This window comes from Alligator mississippiensis, chromosome 2, assembly GCF_030867095.1.
Source record: "Alligator mississippiensis isolate rAllMis1 chromosome 2, rAllMis1, whole genome shotgun sequence".
NCBI lineage: Eukaryota > Metazoa > Chordata > Crocodylia > Alligatoridae > Alligator > Alligator mississippiensis.
The window spans coordinates 198,923,236-198,942,647 of NC_081825.1; the positions used below are offsets into that span (position 1 = coordinate 198,923,236).

The 19,412-nt window shown below is 45.0% G+C and overlaps 1 protein-coding gene and 1 long non-coding RNA gene across 4 annotated transcripts in view; one reads left to right on the forward strand and one right to left on the reverse strand.

Annotated features, from left to right (window-relative positions):
• Positions 1-19,412, forward strand: part of LOC109280492 (uncharacterized) — a 70,413-nt gene that overhangs the window by 33,281 nt on the left and 17,720 nt on the right. The gene's annotated exons all lie outside the window — the stretch shown is intronic.
• Positions 13,159-19,412, reverse strand: part of IRAG1 (inositol 1,4,5-triphosphate receptor associated 1) — a 115,053-nt gene continuing 108,799 nt past the window's right edge. Inside the window, exons 21-23 of one of the 3 annotated variants that reach the window (XM_019476745.2) lie at positions 18,259-18,378; positions 17,186-17,317; positions 13,159-16,599 (exon numbers count right to left, since the gene is read on the reverse strand). In XM_019476745.2, coding sequence (XP_019332290.2) covers positions 16,356-16,599; positions 17,186-17,317; positions 18,259-18,378 — 496 coding nt within the window. In that variant the 3' untranslated portion in view covers positions 13,159-16,355. Of the gene's footprint in view, positions 16,600-17,185; positions 17,318-18,258; positions 18,379-19,412 lie in introns of those variants that run through there. The other 2 variants (XR_009460035.1, XR_009460036.1) reach the window with 2 other exon arrangements.

Sequence of the window (19,412 nt, forward strand, 5' to 3'; positions counted from 1 at the left end):
TTTATTTAATGCACTGCTATTTGGAAAATTCAACTAATGCTGACTCAGAGACTGAGCAGCTGAGGAAAGGAGATAACAGAGAGTTAGGCTGTTATCCTCAAACACTTTGGAAAATGTTTTTCCCTTGCTGTTCATTGTGCAACTGCTCCTGTTGAACTGATTGATAGCTCATTATTCATGTTGTCTTTTCATTTGTTAACCAAAAAGGAGTGAGTACATCACATACCAGCATGCCAAATAATTATTGTAGAGAATTAGAAATCAAGATTCTTGGTTTTCCTTCCCAGATATGCTACTAGATGTAAGGCACATAGGCCCCGATAGATGTTACATTAAATGTGCAATGAGATCTGATGCACGATCCACATAATTACACTTCCTGCCATGCCACATGTGCATGGTAGGAACCACAATTTTGGGGATCAGCTATCAGTTCCCATCACTCCCCTTGCATTGACAAGTAGAAAGCTTATCTCCCCAAACTGAGAGACTTTATCAGCTAATCAGGACTCTGAGCCAGGGGAGTACAGAGGAATCTTTGGCTCTGATGTACTCCTCTGGTTGGGAACCCCAGTCAGCTGATCAGGGCTCCCAGTTGCAGAAGTGCACGGTGCACTCTCCTGGCTGAGAGCCCCGATGACAGATGCTCTCCCAACCTCTGGAACATACAGGAGTCTTTAAGGGCTCCCGTGGGCTCCAGAACCTGGAAACGCTGGCTACTCATTCAATTAAAGCAGGGGCTGGCAACATATGACGCGCAGGCCAGATCCAGCCTGTCAGGCAATCCCATCTGGCCTGCAGGTGCCCACCAACCAATTGTACCCCACCCAGCCCGTGTGCTTGGCTCCCATCCTGGTGCATGGAAGAGCCTGGTCCAGCCAGCATGCCCAGGTTCTGGGCAGGGCTGCTGCTGCTGCCACTGCTGTAGCTGCAGGGGGACCTGCTCGGCTTCCCCAGCATCCTGCTCAGTCCAGGCAGTAGGTAGGGAAGTGGCAATGGTAGGGGGAGCTGAGGTGGTGGCACAGGGTGGAGTTGCACCTGGGCAGAGGCAGGGAGCAGGGATCATGGGGCTGGAGCTGGGACTAAGGTTGGTGGGAATGTGGATCCTGAATCCAAGGGAATGGTGGGAGTCTGGGGCTTGTGTGGGCAGGGTGTGGGTGTGAGAGGGGGTGTAGGGACACTCCCATACACCTCTTCCCATACTGCATAGCCCCTGCTGCCAGTGGCAGCAGCATGCAGTGACCCTCGGGGTGCTTGTGGTGCTGCTGTCTGGCCTGGCTCAGCCAGGCCAGCCTGCCTTTATCATGTGGGGTTCCCTGTGGTGCATGTGCAGCTCCTGGCACTCCCACGCCACTAGGAGAAACCCCACACAATGGAGCTGGTTGCCTTCCCCACCAAGTGAAACTGCTGGGACCCACTGGTAGTGGCAGGCACCCTGCCCTGTGCTTCTGTGGCAGCAGGGAGCGGCAGAGGCAGTTGGCTCCATCACGTGAGGCTTCCCTTGGTGGTGCACAAGTGCCGGGAGCTGCACATGCACCTCAGGGAGCTCTGTGTGATAGAGGTGGGCTCCTTACCACCATGTGCAGCTCTGGTTGAAGCCATGCGCCACTGAGAGGCAGTGCCTGTGCAGGCCACGAGTGCTCCGAGGGGCCCTGCCTGCTGCTGCTGCTGCCACTGCTACCGGCAGGGGTTGTGCACCATGTAGGGGAGTGTGTGAGGAGTCCCCACAGCCCCGAAACCTTCCTCATATCCCACAAATGCCACACACCCATATCCTGCACAACCCCCACAACATACTCACACCCTGCAATGATACCCTATACCCCCCACACACAGCCACCCCCCAGCAAACCACACCCACACCCCACCACTCCTCCCACACAAGATACAAGAGTAAGACTTTATTTTTGATCTATTATGCAGTCACTTCTATATACAGTACACAAATGCAAATCATGACCAACATATTTTTTGTAATAAAATTAAAATGCATTACAATATAGTAGACTCTTATTATGATTTGTTTTTTTTTCTGGTTCAGATGGCAATCCCCCAGTACTTCTGGGGGCAAGGAGAGGGACTTTTGGTGGCAAAAGTCAGGGGTTAGGGGCAGGACTTCTGGTCCCAAGATGGTGACCATGGGACAGGGCTGCCCTTGTGGCCCTTGACAACTTACCAAAAGTTGTGACCCTCCAGCCAAAAAAAATCGCCCGCCCCTGAATTAAAGGCATGATAGGAACCAGCCACAAAGTTATTACACATATTTTGTGTAATAACTTTAGGGGTTTATTCTTCATCTTATCACACTGTTACTTGGTTGAACATGTGGCTAATTAATCATGTCTTAAGTGTAATGTCTGTCAGGGGCCTAGTCATTTAAGTCTTTTATCCCTGGACAAATTGTGCCTATGTCTCAGAACAGAAATGTCCTGGGATTGATGTGTACACACATTGCTCTTCTAAGCAGAGTTTAGTGAGTGGCTGAATGCACTGCTATTTTTCTGCCATTGATTCACTGTTGCAATCCCAGGATAACCATTCAGAGGTACTTTGCAATAATCCCAGGTTAAACTGTTAGCACTTCTTATCCCAAGAACCTTTTTAGGATTCATTCTGGGACAACAGATAAGGATGTGTGAACTGTTGTTGCACTTTGTCCTGGGATTAAATGGTTCATCCTGGAATAAATTCAATATCTGTTTTTAGCCTTAAGTTATCTATGCTTCAGATTCCCAACACATAATATGGATACACTTATGCAGAGGTAGCAAAAGACTTGGCAGCTTTGAGGATACCCTACCATGAATGAGAAAAGAGGAATTTCCTCTGGAAATAGTTTCCCTATTGTACTATCAGGAATGGCTGTGGGATTTGCACCTCATTTTGAATGAAATCCTTGGCTCCCTGGCAACAAGTACTAGTAAATCAACTGGTTTGTATAGTATAAATGCCAAACCTTAGTGTCATAACCCAAGGGTATGATTTTGTATGTGCTTCGGCACTGCAGAATTATTTCCTGCCATGAGGAGCTTTCTTTGCACGGTGCAATTCTCAGTTGCATAGAGAAAACCCTGGTGCAAAGGAGTTCCCACCACCCGCATGCAAATTTGTTCCCCACTATTGGCCAGTTCTAAATTATTCCCACGTGGCGGCTAGCGATTGGCTTGCTAGCCGTATAAGAGGCTTGAGCGGTTTCCGCCCAAGTTGGAGAACTCCGAGGAGAACCCCGCAAGGGAAGACTCCATAACCATCTTGTGGAGAACTCTGAGCGCTGCGGAGCCTAGCAAACCCCGCGTGTGCCTTAGAGGAGGATACAGGGGCCTGATCAACCTCTAGCCTCTCCCCGTCGCCGCCTAATCCCTCGACGTACCCTTCCCTGCGCGCTCGTTCCACGGAGCCTAGCAAACTTCGTGTGTGTGTGTATCCAGAGCTCTGCCCAAGTTATTTCAAGAGGCTCGAGTTTTTCTATGGGTCTTGTTCATATGAGTTTTGTAACTACAACTTAAGCAAAGTTTTCTCCTGCCTGCACTGCGACCATCTACGGTGTAAGTAAAATAATCTTTAATCAACCGCTACGCGTCCGTGCCTAATTCTAGCCCGCCAGCCTGCATTCCCCGACCCATGTGCCGGGGCTGCTAGCCACAGCCTGCCACGCGCCCCCGAAGGCCTCGGATCTCTCCCGGCCTGCACATGGCGACGAGGATGGGATCAGGGTAAGGCATGCTGGAGCTAGAATTAGTTAAGAACTGCCCTTGGCGCAGTGGAAAACGCCAAGTAGAAAACTTTATGGAACTGGAGGCGCATATCGCTTACCACCAGGCGGGTGGAACGGGTGAGAGGTTTATCAGCGGACGACTTTCGCTGAAGGGAGAAGAGGGAGCTTCCGAAGACAGAGCCCCAAGAGAGAGGGAAATGTATCTTCACCCCGCGGCATTCGGGTGTGTGATGAGTGATGAGCGGGTCCTTTTCAGGCCCCTCGACACTGTGTCCCTCGCCAGAGTCAACCTGGCAGGCGCAGTAAACCCGACCCTCACCCAGGAGTGTGCCCGTTGCCTAAGATGTGCTCAGGAGAGTGAAGAACCGGTGCCGATCGACCGGTTCGCCCCCTTTATGCTGGCGTCTAGATTAAGGGGTCACGAGCTTCCATCCGAGCTCCGTGAAGATCTGGAGACGGAGGAACGCGCCGCAGATGAGAGGGTGGCCCCAAAATACGACAAGGGGAGGGTGCTAACTGCAACTTTTCTCACTATAACCGATCTAATGCAAAAGAATTTAAGTTTGAAAGCCCAGCTGCGTATGGCTGTTCAAGTGGTCAAAGAAGCGGCTGCGAAAGAAAATCTTGAGACGCCACGCCAAGATGGCACCGAGCAAGAGGGAAACAGCGTGGAAGAACCGGAAGAGAAGGGTGGAGCTTCGGAGAAACCTGCGAGAGTTCGGCTGGCAACCCCGCCCACCGACGCAGCGTCGCTTCCGGCGACCACGCCTTCTTGTCAACGGAAGGAAGAATCAAGCGGAGGAGTGCATCCGCCCCTCCTGCCTGAAGCAATAACAGCAGCATTGACTCCCGAAGTAACAGCTTGTCCTATGGCAACGATCAACCCAGTAACTGATGCACAAGATGAAGTTTGTGCCGCCACCAGTCGCATTCATGCTTGGACGGAGTTACAGCAGCTGTACAAAGAATCTGAAATGGAATCTGACGAGGCTATAGTCTCATGGCTGGAACTCATGTCCATGGAGTTTGAGTAACCTTCTTCGTCAGTTGTCACGACTGCGTATCCTGATGGAGCCAAGATTATCTAGTGATCGGGAACGTCGACACCCGACCGAGGCTCAAGGCACAAGACATCGTGAATCTGATCTTCCATCATTGCCACAGAGAACACCAGAGGAGCGATACAAGTTTGGATTTCTCCTACAGCGTTCTGGACTCAATAAGCTGCAACTTCGGATTTTAGGGGACGCAGGCCAATGGCAACTGGCGTATGAGTTAGGTTTCCATTATCTAGAAGAATTAGATGACAGCTCCTCGATGATTTCATCCAGTTGAGTGTGCAAGAGAGGGTAGTTCGAAGTAGCAAACACCTGTATTATATGTTTTAGAAATGATAGTGTGGTTCCATGGAAATTTTGTAAATATTTTGATATACGTTAACTTATCTTTTGAGAGTTTTGTTCACAGATCCGAAATTCAGAGTGCGTGGCAGAGAGAAGCCCCAAGAAGGATAACATCATCGGAAGAAGTGAGGGCTTGACGCGCGACTTCAGCATGACGCCCACTGAAGCCCTGATCATGCAGTTCTTTGTTATGAATCTAATTATGCGTATATGTATTTGTGCTGGTTATTATTTGATTCGATCCCTGGAGGACGAACTTCTTATGTTAGCTAATTTTATGTTTACCCGTTTAGTTCAACGACCCGTGGTAAGAGCTCTCGATGACCCGAGTGACGAGTGTATGGCATAATTCAGCTGTGCCTTCAGCAAGGGGGGATGTCATAACCCAAGGGTATGATTTTGTATGTGCTTTGGCACTGCAGAATTATTTCCTGCCACGAGGAGCTTTCTTTGCACGGTGCAATTCTCAGTTGCATAGAGAAAACCCTGGTGCAAAGGAGTTCCCGCCACCCGCATGCAAATTTGTTCCCCACTATTGGCCAGTTCTAAATTATTCCCACGTGGCGGCTAGCGATTGGCTTGCTAGCCGTATAAGAGGCTTGAGCGGTTTCCGCCCAAGTTGGAGAACTCCGAGGAGAACCCCGCAAGGGAAGACTCCATAACCATCTTGTGGAGAACTCTGAGCGCTGCGGAGCCTAGCAAACCCCGCGTGTGCCTTAGAGGAGGATACAGGGGCCTGATCAACCTCTAGCCTCTCCCCGTCGCCGCCTAATCCCTCGACGTAACCTTCCCTGCGCGCTCGTTCCACGGAGCCTAGCAAACTTCATGTGTGTGTGTATCCAGAGCTCTGCCCGAGTTATTTCAAGAGGCTCGAGTTTTTCTACGGGTCTTGTTCGTACGAGTTTTGTAACTGCAACTTAAGCGAAGTTTTCTCTTGCCTGCACTGCGACCATCTATGGTGTAAGTAAAATAATCTTTAATCAACTGCTACACGTCCGTGCCTACTTCTAGTCCGCCGGCCTGCATTCCCCGACCCACATGCCAGGGCTGCTAGCCACAGCCCGCCACGTGCCCCCGAAGGCCGCAGACCGCTCCCGGCCCGCACACTTAGAATATCATGGGGCAGCCAAAACAGCATGAGTCTTATTCCATAAATGTCCTTTATCTGTATGCTGTGACTCCAGGTCCCTGCCTTAACTATTATTCTTGGTCTGTTGCAGCCACTTCCCCTTGACAATGGGTGTCCCACTGTGGAAATGTCCTTCATAGAAGGTAACACTGCAGTACCATATTTGTATATTTTTCTGCAAGGCTGTTGGGGTGCATGCTGAGTAAACTTAGCCTGAACCCATCCTATTTATTGGCCTGTTTTATAATATGAAAAGGCCTCTACTGGGCTGTGGAAATGGGGAATGGTGCTGCTAAAGTGGTTCATCGTTTGTCATGTGAAGAACTGAAAACTATGGTGCATTTGGGTCTGCCCTGGATCTGAATGTTGGTAAAGTACTTTGAGATCCTTCTAAAGAAACCCTTATGCAAGTGCAAAGATGTATTTAGGAGGCATTCATTGCTCAACTCTCTTTCCAGACTTTTGCAGTTGCATTTGCTTATATTGCATACTACTTCAGAGTCACAGCAATAAAGAAGTTCAGTCTTCCTCTCATTGTCACAAGCCACAAACATACTTATTGGCTTTCATGATGCAATATAAGACGGTTAGAGCTGGTTCTGCAAATTAAGACTCTAATTTTATATGGTGCAGAGGATGTTCTGTGAGGTTCCAGTCCCCACTTGGACAAACTAGAGACTTCATTTGTGAATAAATAAAGTAATAGATTGGATGAACCTGCTGTTATATAATTCTCACTATCATGTGAGCTAGAAAAGTTCTTCACAGTTAGCTTTCTGTTTTCAAGCTGAATGTTGAATGCCACACCCACCTTTAATACCGTGTGCCAAACCCGGCAGCCCTCACTTAGGCAAAGGTCGTTTGAGCTAAATTCTGTGCTGGCTTGTTGATTTCAGTGAAAGTTTTGTCTGACTGAACAGTGAAATCAAAAGACCTTTTGTAACATTACAGAAAATTAAAATATGTGATCTTTCATACAGCCTTGGAACAGCAAAATGTAAATTTGGAAAGGCTGAAACTACCTTAAAATGGGGAAACAAAATTGACATGATTTTGTTCTCCCATTCTAAGAGCAGTTTCTTCCTCTCCTAATTTACATTTTGGCTCTTCCAAAGCCATGTAAAAGAACACACATTTTAACTCTGACATTACAGAGGACTCAAGCCTTTGTTAATTAGAGCTCATTAGAGCTTATTCAAGTTAATTTGCCTTGTGTTCAAGTTATAGTGATGCTAGGGTATTGTTTATTATTTGGCGATTAATCCTATGCTTTATACAGTTAAGGAGACTCTCAGGGCCCCTCCAGATGACTGTGCATATGTGGTTCACAGCACTGCAAACCTGTCCGTGTTTATGCAAAAAAAGCAAGCCAGAAAAAAGTGGGGCAGTGCAAGTGGCAGCACAGTGTGCCACCAGAAATCAGCCTGGCCGGCTACAGCCACACGCTAGCTGCCAGCCAGGCTCTGCATGTCTGGATCGCCATCACTGCAGCCCCAGGAGGCCCCCAGGACCCCAGGTAAGGCTGCTGGGGCCAGCCCTGGTGCTGGTTCCAGTCTTTTCTACCCCACCTGGGACAACTTGCCATGCCCCAGAGCGTGTGTGCAGGGGCATTCCTGGGGACAACTAGCAGTGGCACAAATATGCGCCACTGATAGTTGTCCCAAGGCAAACATATGTTCCCGCTCATGGGGATGTGCCCTTAGTGTCTGGCCTGAAAACTATTATAAAACTGTTAGACATGCTGATGGTTCATAAAGGTTTTTAAAAAAAATGCTAACAAGGGTTGCTAATTGCAGAACTTTTGCGATTCACTGGACTGTTCCGTATGACTCCAAACTGACCTCCCATGATTTGCAAACAGATTCTGAGGTATTCATAATGGATTCTCACAAAAGAGATTCTCAACACAACCAACACTCTTGCATCCTAGCGTCGACACCACCTGAAGGGGAGCATGGGGTTCCAAGTGCTCCTTCTCAACACTGCCAAAGATAATGTACTGGTTTACCTGTTCCCTGCGGAAAGGCAGCCTTTTTCTATCCAGATCCAGCCCTTCATTTCAGTCAAAACTTTCAGGCCTTCTTTGATAACAAGAAGTACAAATAAGTAAACAATACAAACCTTTCACTCTATCTCTCTGGGGCACATCTCTCGCTTTTGGCTCTCACCCAGTCTCTCTCTGTTAGTCACAAATTTAACTCTCTCTTAAGGAGAGAGCAGTCTCCTTGTCTATGAATATAACAGCAATCCACCTGTTGCTCCTCGGAGTAAAAGGGGAGCTATGCTCTTCCAAGTCAACAAGCATCAGCTTTGGCAATGAAGCAGAAATCAAGGTCATACCACATCTCGTCTTGTCTCTTCCTTGCAAAGCTTCTTTTCTTACTCTGCCACAAACACCACCTTTCCAGGATGTACATCTGCCATATTCTTTATCAGGCCCCAGAAGATTCTGACTTATTCCTAGTTCTTTCAAGAGTCCCACAGGAGGGCTGTGTTTTCCCTAGTCTGTCTTCAAGGGAAAAGAGAATGCCACACCTGCTTTCCATGAATGTGTTAATACAAAGCATAGAACTGCCATTGATCTTGGGAACTAAACCTCCTAGAAGGCCACTTGCCCTAGTCTGAAAAGGGCAATGCCAGATCTGTGCCTGACCTTAAAGGATTCAACATAACCAGTTTTGCAGGAAAGCTGGAAAGCATTTAAGTTGTGTCACAAACAAGCTTAAAAACTCTTTTCCCAATGAAACGTGAGCTTGACATGGACACAGCCAAGCCTGAAGAACACTCCTGCATGCTTCTTATACACCTGGAATCCCAGTCTGCTGAAGATCTGCAAAGCTGAAACGAGGACAAAAAAGATCATAAAAAAATAGGTCATCAGTAGCTGAGAGGAAGTGGTCTTTCATATCAGTTGATGTGATGACCCAAGTGGTTGTTTTAGGATCACTTCCTAAAACAGAAATAGTAGACTGACAGAGTGGGGAGGGGAAGAGAAAAGTGGGGGAGGGGAAGGAAAAAGTAGAGTGCAGTTATATGGATAGGAATGGTACCACAAGGGACAGTTCTTCACTTTGTTAAAAATATTGTTAGTGTGGGCAAGTGTTATTTTAAAGTTCCTTTATGAGGTTATCAGAGTAAGATGCATCTTCAAATCCATCAGCAACAGAATATGTAAGACACTGAGAAAATTGCTCTATATGAATTGTCATCCAGGGTGTGATAGTAAGTATAACAGGGGGGTCTTGTAGCAGGGTCCTGGCCCCAAAGGTGGCCATGATGCCTCCTTGCCACCTCCATAGCTGCAATCCAGTCCTCTGGTATGAACTTAAACTTATTGCAAATACAAAAGACTGCTTTCAACAAAAACTCTCCCTCACTCTGGGCTTATGCCACTCTGCAAGCTCTACTTCCCTCACTCCCAGCTCTCTTGGGTGGCTTGGGTGTTTGTCAGGCTTGCTCTTTCACCCCTCTCTCCATGGAGCTTTGCTCCCTGTAGCATGCAAGGCCAGACTGCCTGCCTTGTCTCAGGCCTGGGGCTTATATGCTTCTATGCCCCACTCCTTTTGGTCATGTGGCTCCTCAGCTACACACAGAAGTTTTCCCTTTGCCTAATGGCCAACCTGTGCTCCTCTGCTGCCACCCCATATAGCAGGCTTGGCTTACTACACTTTTACTTAAAATGACAGGGATTTCTGGCTCCCTGTCCCAGCTATTTATTACTAATGGTGTGGTAAATTCTGTTGTATATTGGTAGTTATCTAATGTACAGCTGAAGGCTAAAGGAAGCCGTATTGAATTGGCACTGGAGCAATAGTCCAAGCATCAGTGGCCTTGACTTGGGGATTGTCTTGTATATTTTTCCTGTATTGAGACATTTTACTCATGGTGTAGAGTGAGAATTGGACTAAATAATGTTTGGAGTCATATAGCACCATGGGCGGATCTAAGACTTTGAAAGGGGTGAGGCAGCGACTGTGGTGCATCATCACTTATAACTAGAGATGCACTGATACATCAGTCTGATATCAGATCAACACCTATATAAAGAAAATTGTCTATATCAGAAATTGGTCTCATGTGGCTGATAATTTGGCCGATAAATGGCCTGTGCATGTGTGCAGCCACAGTGCAGCACATAGGCAGCAAGGAGTACAGCCCTGCAGCCTGGAGAACTGCATGCAGCTGGTAAGTCTGGTGTGGTAGAAGGGGAGGGGAGAGGCAGAAGGGGAGCGGCATGGTGGGGGCAGATCAAGGTCTCAGCCGTGAGAGAGGAGTGGGGCTATGGCTGGGCCTGGGGCAAACCCTGCCCAGCTGGGGCGGGGCAGGCATGGGATGGAGATGTGGCTCATCCGGGGGGCACGAGAAGAGGGGGGCAGCTCCCGCTGCTGTGCGCCACTCATCTGGGAGCCACTGGTCCAGCAGCTCATCTAGCCCTCACCCGCTCATCTGGCGGCTCCTGCTGCTGCTCCCATCTGGTGGCTCCTCCTGCTGCTGCTTGTCCAGGAGGGCATGGGGAGGGGGCATGTGGTCCTGGATCTGTGTGGGGCAGGGTGGGGCTGGGGCTGCGCCAAGCTCTTCCCCGTGGGGCAGGGCTGCGCATGGGGCAGGCAGCGGTGTACTGGGAAAGGCTATATTGGGGGGGCCTGCAGCCACCCCCAAATTTGCTGTTGTTCCCCCAATCTCCCTCCCAATGCTGCTGCTGCCACCCACCCCATACACTGCCCCACCCTGCCAGGAAGAGCATGGCACAGCCCTGGCTCCAGCCCACTCCGTGCATATCCAGGAGCACATGCCCCCCCCGCCCCATGCCCTCCTGGATGGGCTACAGGAGCAACAGCAGGAGCCACTGGACAAGTAGGCAAGCACTGGGTGAGCTGCCAGACCAGTGGCTCCTGGACCAGCTGCACGCAGCAATGGAAGCGCCCCCCCTCCCCCCCTTCATGTGCCGCCCCTGGATGAACTGTGGCTCTGTCCCATGCCCACCCTGTCCCAGCTGGGCAGTGCTTGCCCCAGCCCTGCTCCTCCCTCACTGCAGGGTCCTTGATTTCCCCCCCCACCATGCCCCTTTCCCTCCCTCTTCCCTTCCCTTCCCTCTCCCCCCTCCCCTTCCACTACACCAGACTTACCAGCTGCATGCAGCTCTCCAAACTGCCAGGCTGTGCTCCTCGCTGCCTACGTGCTGTTCTGCGGCTGCGCACAGGCACAGACCATTTCTCGGCCAAATTATTGGCCACATCAAACCAATTTCCAATACAGAGAAAAGAATAGCTTGATTAGTGGAACATCAAGACCATTAAAAAGGAGAGTGGGTCATTAAGATTTTAGAAGGAATCAGGTAGATTATAATGAGTCATGAAGTCAATCAACTCCCTCACTGCTTCCTGAATAGAAATGCTGCTACCACTGCCAGGCAATTGGCTCTAAAATTTGGGTGGACCAGGAATCAAAGGAGTTGCAGCTATATCCCCTGTGTCAACCCTTGAATGGCACAGGCCAATTTATTTTAGAGACGTCCTGGATTATAGATACGTAAGGGAAAATCCTAGCCTTAATGAAGTCAACAACAAAACTCTCATTAATTTTAGGAGGAGCAGTTCTCCCACAGCATTTATATTAGGATAATTTGTTTTATATTAATTTGATAGACTCTGGCCCAGTTAATCACTTTTTAACTTGTAACCCAAGCACATGTTAAAGCAATCGATGGTGTCATAAAACAAAGAATAAACCACAAAGTTATTTTACAAAAAAAAGCGTAAAAACTTTGTGGCTGGCTCTATCATGCCATTAATTGAATGTGTGGCCAAGTACACACTTGAATCTCAGAATTCCTTCAGCTGCTGGGGTTCCCCGCTGCTGGGGTGTACCATGTGCCCCGAGGCTGGGAGTCCACAAATGGTGGGGATCCTAGCTGTGGAAGCACCATGCACTCCCACTGCTGGGAGTTCTGTCAGCTGAGGGGGCTCCCGGCTGCAGGAACTTGGGCTGGAGTAAATTAATAAACTCTGCAGCAAGATAGTACTTGTAAATATAAATAGTATCCTGAAGCAGAGCTTTTTCATGGGCAGCAGCGTGCATGTAGATGCTGCCCTGGCTACCTGGGGCATGAGGGTACTTCAGTGAGGGGGTTGCCTGCTGGCTATCCCTGCACTGGAGCACCCTTGTGCCCCAACCAGCCCCTCCTCAGCATGTTGGAGCCAGGGGGAACAGCCCTGGGCTGGCAGGCTGACCCCCAGGACTCCCTGCCAGTCGGTCCATGCTGCAGTCTTGGGCATGCATTCAAAAGGGGCACCTGGGAACAATAAACTCTGGAGCAATGAGCCTGCATTATTGCTTTGCATTACTTGCACTTGTAGACATGCCCATTGTATACAGTATATATTCTGTTTCTCCAAATTGTAAAAGGAGTATGCCTTATTTGTACCATAAATAATCATATATTTCATAATTAACACCATGTCATAATTTTGTATGGCGTTTTTGCAGGATGCTATAAAGTTAATGCAGAGTGGAAAACAAGGATGTGATATTTGTTTCCAAAATGTATATAAACAATATATATTGTTTCCAACTAAAGATAGCCCTGAACTACAGCTTTCAGATATGGATCTTCCCAGGTGGATTAACTCAATCTGCCCAAAGGCAATTTTACTGCATGATGAAAGTAGCCATTCGAATAGTTAGTTCACTATTACTATTCAGCAATAACTATTCTGTACTACATATTCCTGAAGGGTTTTCCTGCGTGTAAATAAACCCTAAGTGCCTATGGAAACCTTAATTATTGGCTCATGTTTGAATTATTGTTGTGGTTCCTACCAAGGACCAATACCTGAACAGAATTCAGCCTCTTAAATATAACTGCAGATGTGTGTGCACGTTAAAAATAAGTCTTGGGCTAGCAATGGAAAGGACTTTGAAACTGGACCTTTATTTCAAATCTCAAGTATGTGATACTATACAGTACAATACTAGCACACTTGTGCAGGATCTTACAATGTTACAAATTTAAATAATATGATACAAAAAATAGTGCCCCTTTTCAATTCTTTCTACTAAAAACATCCGTGCTGTGCATGAGAAACAATAAACGTGTCTTGTTAAAGCAGAAAAATAAATATTGCACTTCAAGAAAACTAATTTCCATCTTAATAGCATAAATATTGGACCTATTCTTTGTAGTCCCATGTCCCCTTTGAAAACAAAAAAAGCAAGAGTTTTCTTTTCAGAAGAAGCAAACTGAATTCAGACTGACACCATTTGATTTTAGAATGCTTTTTGAGCTCAGCCCATTTTCTATTCAGAAAAATGAAGGTATTTTCCCCAATTAGTAAAAGAATGTAAATCTGAGTACTGAATGTGCTGTTAGCCACCATGGTTTATTATTTAAATTTGCAGTCTACTTGCAATAGATCATAAAAAATGCAAACAATTTTTCCACTCTTTTTATTTTCCTCATTTAATTCTCATTCAGAAAACATGATATTTTTTCCTCCTTTCCCCCATGTTAGTTGATGATTCAGGGGCTTAATTCTGTTCTCCTGTTCATTCAAATAGTTTAGTTCAAATCAGTGTACTGATCATGGATAAATCTGACACTTGTGCAGCCAGCCCATACAAGTTCCAAATGGGATGCGTATGCCTTATACATGCCCTCTGCATGGGGGCGGTATGCCTAACTTGAGTTGCGGGCAAAAAGAACCCCTCATGTCCTTTAAGTTGTACACATGCATATGTACTTTACTGGATCGGTAATTTCTTACATAAATAAAGGCAACAGGATTGGACTGCAGCTTAAAAGGGGTTAACAAATACCCATGCATTGGATTTTTGAAGGTCTGCTCTTCCTAGCTCAGATCAATAGATACATTAACTTCATAATTTGAGTAAAATCCATCTTTTGGAATGGAGGATTCTGATTCTTTCCAAGACCTGCAACCTTAATTTCTCATTTCTTCATCACATCAATGACAAGTTAATCCTAGACTTCTGAATTCAGAGAAGCTGGCTCCCCATACCATATGATGTTTTTCAAATTAACTTCCATTCAAACAATAAAAGTCTTTGTCTAATGTCTATTTTTAATAAAAATTAAACACCACTATAATAGTTCCCTATTTTTCAGATCTTCTAACTATGCAATGGATAATCAGACAGATAATTTGCAAAACACCATTTTTTCTTATTTGTTATTTTTTACAGTTTGACAGCCAATGACACCTTCCCTTTATCCTTACTGTACTTCCTTAATCACTCTGTAACTTTTTTATTCCTCCAGAGCTTTTTATTTAATTTTTTTTTTCAAAATCATTACTAAATCATTCCATGGAAAATAACTTTGCTGAGAAACAATACTGGCTGCCTGATCTCCTTTCTTTCTCCAAAGCAATATCTATCTGAGAAACATGGGACACAAAACCCATACTGCTTAACATTAAAGAGATGCATCCCATAAGCAAGTTTTAGTAGTAGTAGATGCCACTGGTAGAAGTCCAAGTCAAAATAACTTTTGAATCAGGCCTCCCCACCTCTCCCCAAGAAAACCAACAAAAAGCCAATGTTATTCCTGCAGGTAGCTCTTTTGCTAAGAGTTTGGGGACTACACTGATAATAAACAGGCTGCTACTTCATGCATGCGAGCTGAAATTACGTCCTGCGCAGGACTTCCCCATCCTTCCCTAGCGGAAGCTGCCCTGTCATCACTCAGAAAACAAGATTGATAATCCTACAAAAGCACAACTGAAGCGAGCTGCTGAAGCCCAGCAACTCACCCTAGGGCCACATTTGGTGTGACACTTCAGCTGTGTTCAAATGCCTAGCAATTTGGGAAGATGAATGTTCCGCAGGAAGAGACAGAACATTCCTGCATTCAGTTGTCAGCCCCCTAAGCCAGGTTGAACTCATATATACACAAACCCCTCAATATTATGTCAGTATTTTCACATCCCTTTGTGAATTCCTTGAATTCCAAAACAGGTGGAATCAGTAAAAAGTTGGACAAATGATCAATCTATAATGACCTAATAACTTAGTTTGAAAATATATTAGAATAGTCAACACATTCTGCATTAGATTCTAAAACTGAGCTACTGGACACGTGCAGTGATCTCTGTATAGGACATTAAATTCATAAGCACTTTAAACACCCAAAGGACTCTACTGCAAACAGTGCTGTGTTGGTGTGCAAGGAAATGAAGAGGAGGACCACTGGGAGTCCCTTTTCTTAATGTAAGCAGCACAGCAGAATCCATCTGGAGTGCTCAAGTGCTGGCCTTCATCTCAAGTCCAAGACTGCTGTGGTTTGAGGTTTAGGGGGCATATCTAATCTGCCAAGCAAAAATCAGCAATGACTGGACTGCACGCTTTTTCTGAGAAACAGAGAAGTGCACTATACAGTATGGCGCTTTCATACACTAAGAAGGTACCCAGCATAGAGGACACAGTGGAGAGCATCTGCCCTGCTATCTAGGCCATTCTGATAGGATGCTTGTATATATGTACTTAGACAGTGTTCTGTTTGGATTGTTACACAAAGTCATGGTGATCTTCATCCCTGTACAACTCTTCCCATGTACCTAACACCACGGATAAATATGACCCAGTATCATGTTTTTAGTCTTCCATGGAAGGCCCTCCCATGCAACAGCCCTAAACAAGGAAATTAAATATAGTTTAAAAACCCCTACACTTAAAAGGCATTAGTGTTTCAACAAGAATCAAAAAAAGCCAGGAGATGCCAAGTTAAAGCAGATACTCCATAGACAGGAGTTTTTATGGCTTTGTCTCAAAGCCTTGTGTGTCAGTCTTTACCTTAAATGTCCTGGTAATTGCTGATAATTATCAAAATCTCAATGTGGATTTAAATGTGATCTTATTCCTACTGATATCAGTCAGATACAATGAGCAGGACAAAAAGACAGAAGCACTTCTTGGAGGGTCAGCTTGCCTGGCTGAATCACAAGTGGTTCCCAAGCCTGATGGTGCAGAATAACTCATGTGGCTTACTGATCACATTTGATACCAGAAAACAACAAAGCACTACTTTGCTTTAAGATCTGTGTTTTAAACTGTGTGCTTAATTATGTACCATAAATATTTTATCTTTCATTTATTGTTCTGTGCGCTGCTCGTGCTGAAGTCCTGAATTCCACCAGGAGTATTGCTGGACAGCAGAACAGGTGGCTTTCCCCTCTGGTCCATCTGATAATTCAACACAGGAGGTGAATGAATGGTAGATCCCCAACATCACAGCAAAAATGATTATCGCTGCTGCTACAATCCAGACCACATTCCAGTGTTTGCACAGTTTGGGGTACAGTATTTGTAAATAATTAATTACAACTTCAAGTTTGCTGTAAATTGGAAAAAAAAGATGATCAGTGACATATAATAATAGTATAGGCATCACTTATTTTAATAGAAGGAATCTTAATAACTTTGTAGTAATATGAAATACTACTTTTTACTCCAAGTGGACACCTTTCTATATAAAACAAGAGACATAATGTTGTGTCCTTTTTTTAAAAATGGGTAAACAAATACAAATAGATATTATTGGACTTTTCCAGGGTCCCACAGTCAATCAATTGTCGTGTGTGAAGTCTGGAGTTCAAGTCCTCTTTCCTCCTCTGTAAAATGGTAGTCCTATTGCTATAGTCTGACAATATTTCAAATCCTGATTACTTCATATTTTGTTTCATTGAGTTAAATAATTTTTGAGTTGGTTCTTTGTGATGGGGTGGAGGGCAGAGAAGAGTATTTTCTGACTTGGCAATACGGAAGCCACCCGTCTCACCACAGATGAGCCACATGTGTACAGGAGATTAGGCTGTTCCAACTCAAGACAAATCGGTCATGTTTCAATAACACTGTAAAATATTTGACTGTATATTCCAAATAAATCTGCTTTTGCCCCAACACACCACACTGGAGTCTCACCTGTTTGTCATCTTTTTTATGTCATCATCGTTTTCTTCCTCTTCATGCTCATCAGGACTTTCTTTTGTTTTCTCTTCATCTTCCTCTTTCAGCTCTTGAAGTTCTTTGGTTTTCTTTAAGCCTTCCTGATAACTTTAACCACAAAGTATTTTTCTTAGCTGGAATACTGTGTGAATACATTTCTTGTTCCATGAAGAACTAGCTCTTCTTTAACAATTAAATAAAGTACAAATAGCCATTTGTCTTGTAGTGCCCACACAAGAGAAAAATGGCAGCACAGGCCACTAATATACCATCTATTTCCACTCTCTCGTCTCATACCAGAGAATCATATTAGTCAGAAAAACTATCACTGTATTCAGCTCTTTGCAAAAGAAGGTTATAGTTCTCAACTGACTGCAGTTGTTGTGGTATCACATGAGAGGTCATTTTTTATTCTCTTAGGTTACATGCTAGATCTTATCACATACTGGATTGAGAATAAGTGCTAAAGGTACACTCTGTCATTAGCTTCTATAGACTGAAATCAGGATCCTCCCTCACTCCTCACAAGATGGTCATCTTTCTTTGTTCACCACTTAGAGAAAGATGTATCCAATGCTATTACTTTGAGCCCTTGTGAATACAGGGGCATTTACAAAAGTGTGGTGTAAGAGTCTCATGTAAATCCTCTGCTCAAACCTGTGCACATCAGCCCACAAAAAGCCCAAGGCACATTTTGTTAGAATTCTTTTAGTTGGAACAGTGATTCAGATATTATTTGAGAGATTATATTAACATACTGTTGATATTAGGCGCTCAATATTTTAAAGGTATCCAGGTTGTAGCCGTATTGGTCTAGAGGAAAAGGCAATTGGATCTCATAGTAGAGATTATATCATCTCTACTACGAGTTAATATTTTTAAGAAATTCAGTAGATTTAATTTCTACTGCCCACGCACTTTGCAGTGTTTGGCTATAATATTTGTGAAAAGGTTTGTGGTGCACATACCTTTACAACTGTGTTATGAAAGCATGCATATTCCCTTGGTAAACACATCTCAACAAACTCAGATTACACAAACATTCTTACCCTTTGTTATATGCTTCCTCCTCTATCCTTGCTTTTGTGTCAGGATGAATCTCCACTGAGATGCTCTGTGTTAACACGGAAGCAGGCGATTCACAGTCATGCTCTCCATTTGACTTTCCACTGGCAAAGGAAAACAAGAAATAAAAAGTAGCATTAGAACGTACTGCACCTGAAATCTGCTGTTGAGAAGCGATATAATTTATTTTGCACATATTTGCTTCTAGTTATGAGAAACTCAAATGTATCTTTGGTGGGAAGTTTGAGTAATCTACTTTAGGGTAATGCCTTGGAAAAGGAGAAAACATCAGCAGTTCTAAGCAAAGATAATTTAAGAAGTTACTGTTTAAAGAGGGCTTTAAACAGCGCTTAAATGTTGTCCCTTTTAAGGATTTAGATATTGGATGTTTAGAATATTTTTGTTCTCTGCTCATACATGGCATTCATTTCAGACTGATTTTTTTTTAACACAGCTTGCCCCAGACTTTCTAAAACAACTCTAAAAAAATAGAATAATAGTTATTTGTGTAATAGCAATATTTTTCTTATTTTTCTTTTTTGTTATCCTATTTTCTTATGTGTGCATCTCTCTTTATATGTGTGTCTAGGATGCACAGATAAACCCACTTTTACTGCACCATTCCTTAAGTAACAGAAAGCTTAGCTTAAAGATAAGCCACCACACATTGCTTAGTAGTAATACATGCCTGCGAATGACAGAAGCTAAAAAGATGATTTAAGATTTTTGAATAAAATGCTTTTTCTTTGAAAAAATAATTATAAAAACAATATTTACGTAGTCACATACTTTCTAAAGTCCCACATGCAACACACCTCCAAATAAAACAAGCACATTGTGTTTGGAAGGCAGAACATAAAAGTAAAAGATTTGTACAGAGTCATGATCAACTGCCTGGTGTTGGGTAAGTTCTCCTGGGAACGAAGAGTGTTCAGGAAGTGTGGGACCAGCTGCCTCACCTACACCGTGACTGGGAGGCCCCAGTGTGAGAAGCAGGCCAGAGGCTTTGCCCTGCTTCTCCCTCGGCTCAGCTCCCAGGCACGGGGAACTGAGGAGGCAGCACTGCTGCCAGCCCCTGCCTGGTTTTCACACCAGAGTCCCCAGAGTGAGAAGTGGGCTGTGGGCTTTGCCCAGCTAC